This window comes from Globicephala melas, chromosome 13 (assembly GCF_963455315.2).
Source record: "Globicephala melas chromosome 13, mGloMel1.2, whole genome shotgun sequence".
Lineage (NCBI taxonomy): Eukaryota > Metazoa > Chordata > Mammalia > Artiodactyla > Delphinidae > Globicephala > Globicephala melas.
The window spans coordinates 21,658,528-21,672,046 of NC_083326.1; the positions used below are offsets into that span (position 1 = coordinate 21,658,528).

The 13,519-nt window shown below is 35.5% G+C and overlaps 1 protein-coding gene across 1 annotated transcript in view; it reads left to right on the forward strand.

The window, feature by feature from the left end:
- The window catches only part of CCDC102B (coiled-coil domain containing 102B), a 216,224-nt gene that overhangs the window by 60,073 nt on the left and 142,632 nt on the right, over nucleotides 1-13,519 (forward strand). The window contains exon 5 of the mRNA XM_070047018.1: nucleotides 11,961-12,077. Coding sequence (XP_069903119.1) covers nucleotides 11,961-12,077 — 117 coding nt within the window. The remainder of the gene's footprint in view (nucleotides 1-11,960; nucleotides 12,078-13,519) is intronic.

Here is a 13,519-nt window from a genome sequence, read left to right on the forward strand (position 1 = left end):
ACATACGTTAGCTCTAAAAAAAATATATTCAAACATGAATATTTGATTTTCCTAGTTTTATACTATGGTAATTATGTGCAGCTTCAGGCAATATTTAATTAAGAATTAAACCATGCTAATCCTTTAAAAACCCTATTTTTCTAAAAGTAAAAATCTGAAACATGTTTTTCCTCCCCAAGAACTATGATATTCTATAATTTCATGTTCTTTGTGAGCTAAAGGACTTGGAGCTCTGTGTGTGTGTGTGTGTGTGTGTGTGTGTGTGTGTGTGTGTGTGTGTGTGTATGTGTATACTTGGAGAACAATACTCTGTGGAGTTTAAAAGGCTTAACAGCAACAATTAAAATGGTATCACATTCAAAAATATATCTTGAAGATGCTTCTATTCATGGATAGGAAGACTCAATTCTGTCAAGATGCTAGTTCTTCTCAACTCGATCTATGGATTCAATGCAGTCCCAATCAAAATCCTAGCAAGTTGTTTTACAGATATTGAAAAACTGGTTCTAAGGATAATAGGGAGAGGTAAAAGACCCAGAAGAGCTGGTACAATATTGAAGGACAAGAACAAGTTGGAGGATTGATGCTGCCTGACTTTAAGAGTTACTATAAAGCTACAGTAATCAACACAGTGTGGCACTGGCAAAAGAATAGACAAACAGACCAATGGAACAGAATAGAGAATCCAGAAATAGACCCACATAAATGGGGTTAACAAATCTTTGACAAAGGAGCAAAAGCAATACAATGGAGCAAAGATAGTCTTCAACAAATTGTGCTGAAACAACTGGACATCCACATGCCAAAAAAAAAAAAAAGAATCTAAACAGAGGCCTTACACTTTTCCCAAAAATTAGCTTAAAACAGATCATAGATCTAAATGTAAAACATAAAATTATCAAATTTCTAGAAGATAACATAGGAGAAAACTGGATGACCTTGGGTATAGTGATGACATTTTGGATAGAGCAAAAGTGTGATCCATGAGTGAAATAATTGATAAACCAGACTTCACTAAAATCAAAAACTTTTGCTCAGCTAAAGACAATGTCAAGAGAATGAAAGGACAAGCCAAGGACTGGGAGAAAACATTTGACACATCTGATAAAAGACCATTATCCAAAGTATACAGAGAACTCTTAAAGTTCAACAATAAGAAGATAAGCCATTGGATTAAAAAATGGGCCAAAGACTTGAACAGACACTTCACCAAAGATGTGCAGATGGAGAATAAACATATCAAAAGATGCTCACACATCCTATGTCATCAGGAAAATGCAAATTAAAACAACGGTGAAATACCACTACATACCTATGAGAGTGTCCAAAATCCAGAACACTTGACACCAAATGCTGGCTAGGATGTGGAGCAACAGGAATTCTCATTCATTGCTGGTGAGAATGCAAAATGATACAGCCACTTTGGAAGACAGTGTGATGACTGTAGTTAATAATATTGTATTGAGTTACTACATAGTAACTCAAAAGTTACTGTGAGAGTAGAGCTTTAATGTTTTCGCCATAACAACAACAACAAAATGGTAATTATGTGAAGTGAAGGATGTGTTAACTAACCTTATTATTGTAAACATTTCACAATATGTAGGTGTATCAAATCATCACATTGTACATCTTCAACTTACACAATGTTACATGTCAATTATGTCTCAGTAAACTGGAAAAATATACAAAAAATATTTTAAGGCACATTTGGTAGTTATAAATGATGGAAAAAAAGAACACTTTCTTCATTGCTGGCTTTGAGCAATTTGATTTTAATGTGTGTTGCTGTGATCTCTGCATATATCTTTGTTCTTGGGGGTGTGTTGAATTTCTTGGATCTGTGTGTTCATACTTTTTATTAAATTTGGAAAATTTCTCATCATTATGTTTTTTAAATATTTGTCTTCATCCCTTTGTCAGGGACGCCAATTATAAGTATGTTAAGACTCTTGAAGTTGTCCCACTGTTTGCTAATTGGCACCCAGTGTAGTCCTACTGGGGTGAGTGAATGGTGAGGACTGGGAGACTTGGAAGGGGAAGTTTGGTCAGTGGCACATACCAAGCACCTTGGTTGTTCCTGAGTTTTCAAATGCTCTTCGGTATGATGAGGTTATCACTGTTCGCTAACTGCCTTCCCATAGAGACCAGGCAATAGAGGTGCTATCTCCTTCAATGTTTACATTTCAAAGAGATAGTTCCCAGGTCCTAGAGAAGGACCTCCCTGGGTTATAAAGCTGCCAAAAGGCTGCCAGATTTATGCCTCAAAGGGGCAGGGAAAGAATTTACAATTACAAGTTGTTGTTGTTGTTTTCAAAATAAACACTCTAAGACAATGAAAGCCAAGAACCTGTAGTCACAAATAAACCCCTCTAATTTTACTCAGGCTGAGGGGAACATTAAGCCCTCTTGGTCACTTCTAATTCTATCATCTTTGTTCTTTCTGGGCCAGTTTCAATTGATGAATTTTTCTCCTCATTATGGGTCATGCGTTCCTATTTGTTTGCATAACATGCAATTTTTGACTGGACTTCTGTCATTAGCAATTTTATCTTGTTGGGTGGCCCTGAATATTTTCATTTTTTAAAATTATTTTTGAGCTTTGTTCAGAGATGTAGTTTTATTACTTGGAAATAATTTAATCTTTTTTGTCTTAAAGCCTTTAAACCTTGTTAGATAAGACCAGAGCAGCATTTAGTCTAAGGCTATATTTCCTACTGACTATGGAGTCAAAACCATTCTGAGTCCTTTTTGTAATGGAAATGTGAATTATGAGGTCTTCCATTTTGGCAGCTGGCAATAGGAATTATTACTGGCCTTACGTGAGTCCTAGGCGGTGTTTCTTTTAATTCTCTTGGGGGTTAGTTTTCTTACAAGTATGCTCAGATCACCACCCTGGTGAGTACTCTGCAGACCTCCAGGGTTCCCCTCTGCTGCGTTCTCTCTGCTCTGGTACCTTTGCCTCAGCTACCCCTCATCCCATCGCTCCCAGCTTCACCCAAACTCAGGGTACCACCAGCTTCTTCCTTGCTTCCCCTCCCTACCCTGTGAACTGAAACTCCTTCCAGGTAATAAACTGGCTATTTTTAGGGCTCTTTTTGTGTTCTCAGGGATTGCCTGATAATCAGTGTCTTTACAACAATTGTTTCTTCCATTTTTCTTGCTTTTTAGTGGTTTCAGGTTGGCAAATTTAGCTTCTGTGACTCCATCTTGTTTAGCAGTCAGTATCATTTTGATTATGTATTAGAAGTATGTTTGTGTTTTTTTAATCTTGTTTCCCTTTAAATATTATTATTTTTTTTTTTTTTGCGGTACGCGGGCCTCTCACTGTTGTGGCCTCTCCCGTTGCGGAGCACAGGTTCCGGACGCGCAGGCTCAGCGGCCATGGCTCACGGGCCCAGCCGCTCCGCGGCATGTGGGATCTTCCCGGACTGGGGCACGAACCCACGTCCCCTGCATCGGCAGGCGGACTCCCAACCACTGCGCCACCAGGGAAGCCCTAAATATTATTTTTTGAAAAAGCAGTCAATTTTTATACAGAATATGGGTTTATATATGTTTTGTGAATGTTTTGATAAGCCATGATAACCTGTTTTAAAATAACACATATTTTTATTCAAGATATTTTATTTTTTACTGAATTAAAAGAACAAAGGTCATTACCCTTTTTTGTGTAACATTTTATATTTTACATGGTTTCTAAGCTGTTAATCACCCTTCCTTTTACTAATTTATCAAGAGATAAATAATTCACATGAAGCTCAGACATTTTAATTGGATATATCTTTTTAAGTGTGTTTTAATATGTAGGTTGTTTTTTATATTTCTTTTTCCTTTTTTCCTTCTTATAATTTATTTAAAAAGCCAAGTCATTTGTCCTGTGAAGTTTTATTTTGGATTTTAGAGATTGCACCTTAAGGTACGATTTGCTACATTTCTCTGTTCTCTATATTTCTTATAAAATGGTAGCTGGATCAATAGGTTTGATGTAATTCTCTTTCAGGATGTTCTCCTAGGTGGGGTATTCTTCCCTTAAGAAGCACATGGTATTTGGGTGTCCCTGAGGTGCTAGCAGACCAATGCTCATTGCCTAGAACCATCAATTAATTTGGGGCTGCAAAATTGTGATATTCTCTTATTTCTCCTTAAGCTATTAGTTGGAATATTTAAATGAAGAGAACTTCTCACATAATACTTTATGCATTTAGATATAGTCAGGATACATGAGAGATTATTTTCCCTTTCTTTACCAATTTACAAAATAATAAATTAGTTCACTAGCATTCCCCAGTGTTAATCAAACTAGTATTTTTAGTATCATTATGAATTCATGAATTTAAACTTATTGAGTGTGCTTTAACATACTGCAATTATTATCCCTACTGATATTCAAAAATTCCCATATTTAGAGAGCAGAAACTTCTTAATATTGGTTACTGAGAACATTTGATGCAATCCTAGCAAACTCTTATAGTTTCCTTACTCTGTGGTATGACAAAATATACTAGATATACCAAAATATCTTTGTTGTAGATCTGGAATAAGCCGTTTCTTCAGAGTCCTGGATTCTCAGTGAGGAATAGCTCAAGACCACAATCTGTGTGTAGAAATGTGCTGAGATGGTCATTATTTCCAGGCCATTTCAGTGGAAAGAACTGGTAAATTTATAAATATGTTGAATCTTCTTTATCATTCTCCTCTGTTCATCACAGTTTGTTCATTACTTTTGGTTATTTAGCATCTTATTTCTTTTTACCTTGTCTCTTAAGGCAGCATCTGTTGCACTTTTTTACTCTTGTGTTCCTTTTAGCTTATTCGGAAGTGATTTTTATTTCTAATTCTTTCCTGAATATTATTATATTTCTGAATATTTAAAATTCTTGGTTGCATTGCTCTTTCATGTTATTTATAATTTTATTGATGTTGTTTTGGTCACATTGAAAAATTTGATTCTTCTTTTTCTCTAGTGGGCATGTATGTCTAGAATGTTCTCACTATTTATACCATATTCTCATTGTATTTAAGATTATTCTATTCCTCATTCTTTTGTCCTTATATAACACTACATATGATTCAACTATGACCCTCTTTTGTTGCTCATTCTTAAATGGGTTTAGGTTTTTTTGGTACATAGAAGGGAAAGTGGGTGAATAAAGAAATGTTTGCTAGCTTCACTGCTTTAGAGCTCATTACTCTTAATATTTGTGCAGTGTGCCCCAGATTATGGCCTTGTCCTCTCCAAAACCTCCTGGTCCTGTTCTCTGGCAGACTTCTACATGGATCCCTTCTCTGCCTTTATTGCCACTGTTCCTCTCAATGTGGATCCTGTTCTCAGCATTATCCTCTGAGGGGAGGGGGTATTTTTAAAAGAAGTCTTATCTGCTTTTTTTTTTTTTTTTTTTTTTGCGGTACGCGGGCCTCTCACTGTTGTGGCCTCTCCCGCTGCAAAGCACAGGCTCCGGACGCGCAGGCTCAGCGGCCATGGCTCACGGGCCCAGCCGCTCCGCGGCATGTGGGACCTTCCTGGACTGGGGCACAAACCCGTGTCCCCTGCATCGGCAGGCGGACTCTCAACCACTGCGCCACCAGGGAAGCCCTGTCTGCTTTTTTAAAGAGTATATAGGGTAGAGACTGCTCCAGTTCTTCAGACTTTGCAATGGCCCTCTCGCATAAGCTCCCCAGTTAGAAATTGTGAAACTCCCCTAGTTTCATCTACTGTTTTCATGTTGACCTGACACACTTCCCAGGTATTGTATATTGTCAGTTTGGGGTTCTCCTGTTCTCAGATCACGATGATTCCCTTTAGTTTTCTCAAGCAGCTGTTGATCTCCTGCAATTCTTGAAGCTGTGAGTGGATTGTCTTAACCCACTTGTATCTTGGGGTCCATAGGGACAACTTGTCACCTAATTTTGCTGTAGGTATCCATAGGTTTTTTAGTTTGTTGTTCTCATTGCTCTGTTTTCATGGAAAGATCTGAGGTCATTAAAATGATTACACCACCAGACCACTGCCTTCTTTTCACAGTTCCCCACGGGGATAGTAATTTGGTTTTCAACCCCAGATTTCCAACTTCCACATGGGGCCTTCAAAAATTGATCTGCCTAAGGAAGTACTTTGCAAGCGAGTTCTCTTAGCCCACATTACCCTCCACCCACTTCGCAAATGAAAGGCATATTTATCTTTCTGATCCCTTGATCCCCAGTATTATTTTAGAACATTTTGCCAGAATGAGAAAAACTAAAGAGTGCCAGACACAGAGACATTTTAAAGTATTGGTATTAATAAGCCAACTAATGAATGAGCCACAAAACCTTTGGCATGTCAGGTGGTTCCTACTTTTCCTTTTCATAAAAATACTGGAATAGGACCTAATGGATTGGTCAGTTTATAGATAATAAAAAATAAATTTTGATATAAAATCAAAATGTAGCTTTGCCGTATATTTAGTAGGATATTAAAAAAATAACACAAACAATGACTGATATAACAAAATATCTTCCATTTCTGTCAACATGTGTTATCAACTTCCTCAGTGCTCCTATTTTGAAAAGAATAAATAAAACTGATGATAATTCTTATTTTATTCTATCAATAAGTAATTTCATCCATTGATTAACAAACTAATTGAAAAAATGTGTCTATCTGTCTCATAAAGAGATGCATTTCCAGTAAATGATTAGTTTATATTTAGTAATTATTTATCACAATATGTGCTATCCCATCTTATTTTTAAGCCACCGTGTACCTGTAATAATCGTTAAGGTAATTCAATCCAAAAGAAACTTTTTAACATTTGGAAACTTACAGTTGTAATATATATATTACACACATATTTTATATACATAATTTTATTGCATGTTGTAGAGTAAAAACATTTTCAAGTATAAACATATGTTACAGTAAGATGATGTGGAGGAGGTGGAATAGAAATAAAAATTTAAGAAATAAAATTAACAATATAATTTTTTTTGAACAGATGACAGTGAATATCACATTTCTATGGATTTTAGATATTGCATGAAGTGTGATGCAACCATTTTATTTAAAGTGTCAATATTTAAAATTCACCAGAAATTTTACTTTTTGAATCTAAATAAATATAATATTTTAAGACAAACTTTAAAAAGGTAGAGGATACATTAGCATGAGAGAAAAAGAGTTTAAAGACCACTAAAATCAGTTATTTAGTGTTTTTATTTTGACTTGAAGGATACAATAAAATTTGCATTAATCATACTTAAACATTCCTTAGTGTCTTTACTACCATTCTTTAAGGTTGAGGGAGGGATTTAGGTAAAGTTTACTTAAAAGAATTTTTGGCTAAGTTTTGGAGCTATGATATAAGTGATGACATTTTGGAGGCTTCTCTGTACACTTACAGTTGATTCAAGTTACTTGAATGAACTGAACCTCGTTGTTAGCTGTCCCTAGGTCCACTGCATTTTGGGTAGCCTTCTATTGGGGCACATTTCCTTCTTACATTCCTCACCTTTCATAAGAATATGGTATCCCTACCAGAACCTGCCTAACTGTTAAACATTTGGTCTTATATTCTGAACTAGTTGATAGTCAATACTTATCCCAAAAGCCAAATTATAAATGTATGTATCAACATGAAGGCAATGGGAAGAGCTGTTAAAGTGTGTTGACCAGGGTCAATCTGATTACAATAAAACAAATAACTCAAAATTCAGTGTGAAGAAGAGATTTGGGGGCATGGGTGATGATGATACTGTTGTGAGTCTAACATGGTAATCCGGAAAGAAATAATCAGATGGCCTAAACTTGGTGGGGGATGTGGAGAGATGTGGAGAGTTCAGAAATATACAATTGAAAGAAATCATGATGCTTGGTGAGTAATTGAATGTCGAATGCATTTTCCTTCTCCTATATTATATGATTAAATAAGAAAATATTTTTATTTATATTACACAATATTTTTATTTCCTAGACATTGTCTCCTGAAAGATTTTTCCACTCTATGCTAAATATAAATGTATTAGAGTAAATATTTATGCATAATGTTGCTAATTTTCCAGAAGCAAATTATGGCAGATATTTCTGAAGTCAGAGATATGATAAGTTGCCTGGTTTAACCTTTCACAAATACTGCAGTATGAAAAGAGGAATTTTAATGAGGAATTTTGGAATTATACTGTAATGCAATTTCAAAAAATAAAAAAACTATTGCAAGAGACTATACTTAACTGAATTTTAAATAAAGGGACATGAACTTGGAAAATGCTTTCTAATTCTGACTCATTCACTTCATCAGATACCTTCTTTTTCTGTCATTTTCAATTTAACTAATGTAATATATCATTTGTGGATGACATTCATAATTCTGCTAAATTAATAATCCTTACCATCTCCCCATCCGTGGCTTTCAATTTTTCATTTGCTAAATAGATTTTTAGTTACAACTCCATTAATCTAAACCTAAAGTTGAAGAGGCAAGTGGCAAAATTAAGATGATTTTGAGTTCAGAAAATAATTTTTAAATGATCAAAATAACTCAGATTTTTAATAGGAGGGAGTATAGTTGTTTCATTAATTTGTTAATCAACTTTTTTCTGTTATATTGTTTTAATTGCTTTGGCCGTTCAATATTTCATTTACTGTTTTTATTTTCTTTTTTGCTCTTGCCTGTCTGGAGTGTATAGGAACTGTGAGGTTAGAGGGGCTGGCTTAGAATAAGGGATAAGAATAGGAGATCAGGACTGAGGGTTATAGGACCAAGCAGCTGGTAAGGACTTTGACTTATACTCTGAATGGATTGGAAAGCCTCTGGAAAGATCTGAGCAGTGGAGTTACATGATTTGATTTACTTTTTAAAAAGCTTTTTTTAAAATTTTATAAATTTATTTATTTATATTTGGCTGCTTTGGGTCTTCGTTGCTGCACACGGGCTTTCTCTAGTTGCAGCGAGTGGGGGTTACTCTTTGTTGAGGTGCATGGGCTTCTCATTGCGGTGGCTTCTATTATTGTGGAACATGGGCTCTAGGCATGCGAGCTTTAGTAGTTGTGGCTCGCGGGCTCTAGAGCACAGGCTCAGTAGTTGTGGCGTGCAGGCTTAGTTGTTCCACGGCATGTGGGATCTTCCTGGACCAGGGCTTGAACCCGTGTCCCTTGCATTGGCAGGTGGATGCTTAACCACTGTGCCACCAGGGAAGTCCCTAAAAAGCTTTTTTTGATGGCTGTTTTGAGACAGGGAATATAGATCCATGAGGAGAAGCAGAGAGTGTGGCAGTTATTAAAATAACTGAGATTTTGGTGGTTGATCAAGGCAGTAGTGGTGAAGGTAGAAAGTGGATGGATTTATTAAATAATTGAAGGCTAAGTTCAATTGATTTGTTTTTAGTCTGAATGTGGCATATCAAAGAAAGAAAAAAGTTAACCATAAGTCCAATATTTTTGGCCTGATCAAAGGGGTGGATGGAGGTGATATTTTTTGAGATGGCAAAGACTAGCAGAGAAACATTTGAAGGAGAAGTACTTAGTCTTTTCAAAGTGTTAAGCTTTGGAAGCCTATAGAAGTGATAAGTAGCAAGTTGGGTGTGTGGGTCAGAAGTAGAGGGGAGACCTTCAGGATGGAATGAGGCATTTGAAGGTTGTCAGCATTTTGACTGGTATGCAGTGCCATGGGTGCACATGAGCTGTCCAAAGGAGCAAATGCGTCAAGAGAACGGGTACATTCCAACATTCAACTCTGTCTTCTAACTTTTCTAGTAAATTTTTTCTGAAGGAAGGATGGCTAGACACATTTTAAAAATATCCTATTATTGTTCTTTAAATTTTTGAAATTGCTTTGTCCTTAATTTATGAATGCAATATATATTCATTTTTTTCCTGAAGATCGTGATTAGATTTTTTTAAAAAATCATTCTCTTTTATATCTTAAATTGTACCATTTTTCTGTTTTCTTTATTTTCTATCAGACATTCTGTTTCTTAATCTTGGTCATATTTTTTCATAGCCTTGGGGTTCTTCCTATGTCCAGAGATCCTTGATTTTCTGCTCACAGTGATGAATGAAAATGGAATTATTTTAGGTAATTGATGTGGATTCCCTCTACTGTTGCATATGAAAGTGTATTTTCCTGCTTCTTCTCTCCTTTGAGTGGTTTATTGAAAGTTCTGTTGACAATGGGGGGTGGTTTATGATTGATCTAGTTCCCTGAGAAGTAATGACGAAGATTTCAGAAGTTAAGCTCGGGGCACTCAATTACCACAATGAGTTAATTTTTTTTTTTTGGTGGACACAACCCAAAACCTGTGGCTTGCAATTTGTTATTTGTTCTTTTAGCAAAGTGACTTTTCTTTTCTTTATGCATTGGTTTAAGAACTCAGGTAATGAATTTGGTAAGAATGTTCTCAAATTTGCTTCCCCCAGTTATTAGCTTTGTAAATTTGGGAATGTTACTTAAGCCTAGTAAAAATATGTTTTACTTTTCTTTAAGGTAGGGGGTAATAATAATAATACCTAACACAGAGGATTACTGTTAGCATTAAGTAAGGAAATATATATCAAGTCCAGTTCCTAGAGACTAGTACATGCTTAATATTACTATTAACAATAATAGCATGAGTAAGATTATTTTAAAATTTTAAATAAGTGGTATAATGATAGCTTTTATATTCTAATTTATTGTCAGATTACATACAAATTATGTAATTTTAATTCTGGAAACCTACATAGTGTAGAAAAACATGTTAATAAAACAAAATAGCCTATGTGTATATATCTACATATTATATATATATCAAATTTCATGATTCTGCTGAAAACTTCTAATTATAAGGACAGCTATGGGGAAAAATCATTGTTTGCATTTCTAGGATTTTTCTCATTCCTATGTTTCTTTTTATAGACTTAGGTTTTAGGTTCACTGCAAAATTGAATGGAAGGTACATAGATCTCCCATATACAGCCCCACCCCCCCACTCATAGGTAGCTTCCCCCATTACCAAGGTCCTTCACCACAGTGGTACATTTACTACAATTGATAAACCTACACGATACATTATAATCACCCAAAGTCCATAGTTTACCTAAGGTTCACTCTTGGTGTTGTACATTACTGGTTTAGACAAATGTGTAAGGACATGCATCCATCATTAGAGTTTCATACAGAGTAATTTCACTGCCTTAAACACCTCTGTGCTCCACCAAGTCACCCCTTCCTCCTCCAAGCCCTGGAAACCACTGATCTTTTTATTGACGACATAGTTTTGCCTTTTCTAGAATGTCATATAGTTGGAATCACACAGTATGGAGCCTTTTCAGATTGGCTTCTTTCACTTAAAAATATGCCTTGATGTTTCCTCCATGTCTTTTCATGGTTTAATAGCGCTTGCTTTTGTTTGTTTGTTTTTTTAGTGCTGAACCATGTTCCATTGTCTGGATGTGCCAGAGTTTATTTATACTGTTTTCCTGCTGTAGTTTTCTATAGAAATTTATTGGCATCTTTTATAGATGTTCTACATACATTTTACCAGCTTGAGCATTATACAGTTGTATTTTTTCCGTTGCCCAAATTTGTCTCTGTTACAATCTATACACTTTTTATACTTCATCGAAAATATACGTAAGTAGGATTACAAAGAGTACTATGGGACTAATATTCAAGACTGAAAGATCAGAATTAATTGGATTAGTTTAGAATCCAATTAGTCAATTATTAAGAATCTGTGGAGGTAACTAAGCTTTGTCCAATTTTCAACTTGTGAATTTAGATTCATGGAGACTTGCTGATTTGTTTTCCAACAACATAGGAGTTTTCAACTACAAGTGTAAAGAAATACATGGTTCAACTACAATATTTATAACAGCAACAACAAAACCTACCAGGTTATACATAGAAAAAAAAACTGAAAGCAAAATGAAAGACTAATGTGAATTATCCTGGAACCAGCCTTTGTAATATCATGTGATTATGACTTTAACTTTCTTTTTTCAGTTTGACATTCTTCATGGTCAACATAAAAATAAAATGGAAGAAATATCAGGAGATATAAAGGAAGGATCGAAATCTAAAAATAGCAGTGACAGACTGATCTATGAGTTAAGAGCAGAGGTAAGATACTGGGTAAAGAGTAATATACTAAAACATATCTGAAGGTTATTAAATGATATAATGTCCTAAGAAGTATAACTGAGGAGTCTTTGGTTATTTTATGAAAAAGAATGCTGCTGAACATCAAAAATAAAGTATCAGCGTACATGTGATCTAAAATGCTGTGAAATGATATTGGCCCAACACTATATCTGAATTGTCTGAATGTTATAAAGACAAATTGACTAAAAACCACCTGGACACACCCCTACCCTCACCCCATATAAGGAACAAGTTCGCCCCCCACTCAGGAAGCGAGCAAGAAAGAGAACCTGTTTGTTCTTGCTCTCCCCTGCTGCAGCAGGGGCCCCAAAAAAGCCTTGCCTGAAAAAAAAAAAAAAACCTACCTTATAGCTGATACATCTTACTGTAAATAAATACTTATTAAAAGTTTGATCAGCTGCTGGATCTCATGTGTTAAGATATTATCAGGAACAATGACATTCAAAATTTGTTACATGTAGTTCCTGGTTGAATTCACATGGCTGTTGGCAATTAGCAGTAGGTAGAATTACCTCACTTTGGTTATAGTTAATTCATTTCTTAGGTGTGCCGAGTAAATGGTGGAAACAGCTAGTTTCCGCTCCCACCACCACCACCAACGACAAATTAATTTTCACAGATTGTACATTCTGTTTTCTTTGTCTTGTTGGTAAAGGAGAAATTATCATCCTTAGAGATAGGAGGGGAGATTGAATTATTTGTACTTTATAGAACATTGTGTTAGTGCATTAAAAGTGGGAAATCATAAATTATGTATTATGTAACGGGTAATTCTGAAAGACGTCTTAGATACAAATGTGTAAGAACAATTCAGGAAATGGAATTAAGTTAGTGAAAAATATAGGTTGGGAGGAAAGTAATTTGTACTAGAAGGTTTCTTCCTTATAAAATTCTGTAAAGGCTGAATTCACACCTCAGTATGTTTTATATCAGATGAACATAGTGCAATGGAAAATGCATAGATTTCAGAACAAAAGCGGCTCCATCACTTACCGATTACTTTATTCTGGTCAACTCCTTAAGCCTCTCTAAATCTCAGTTTACAAATTGTCATAAGGGAAGTAAGAGTAATACTAGTTATCACACAGGATTTTTGAAAAGATTACGTATTGCAGAGGAAAAATTGTCAGAGGCAGAGTGCTTTACTGTTGGCAATTAGCTAAGATATTCAGGAGAATTTGCCCTTCCTGAGATTAGCTCTTCCCTTGTCACCTCTTCTATGAGTCATGTAAGGGATGTTGGGGTGAGGGAGGATATATAGAGACATCCGTGATGAGAAAGACTGAACTGTTGAAAACATCGCTTCCTAACAGTGAAGTCAAAGGGGAAAAAATGATGGCCTTTTGTTTTCTAAGAGGAACCAAACCAGCAGGATACGTACCAGTGTTCCTTGGCCCTGA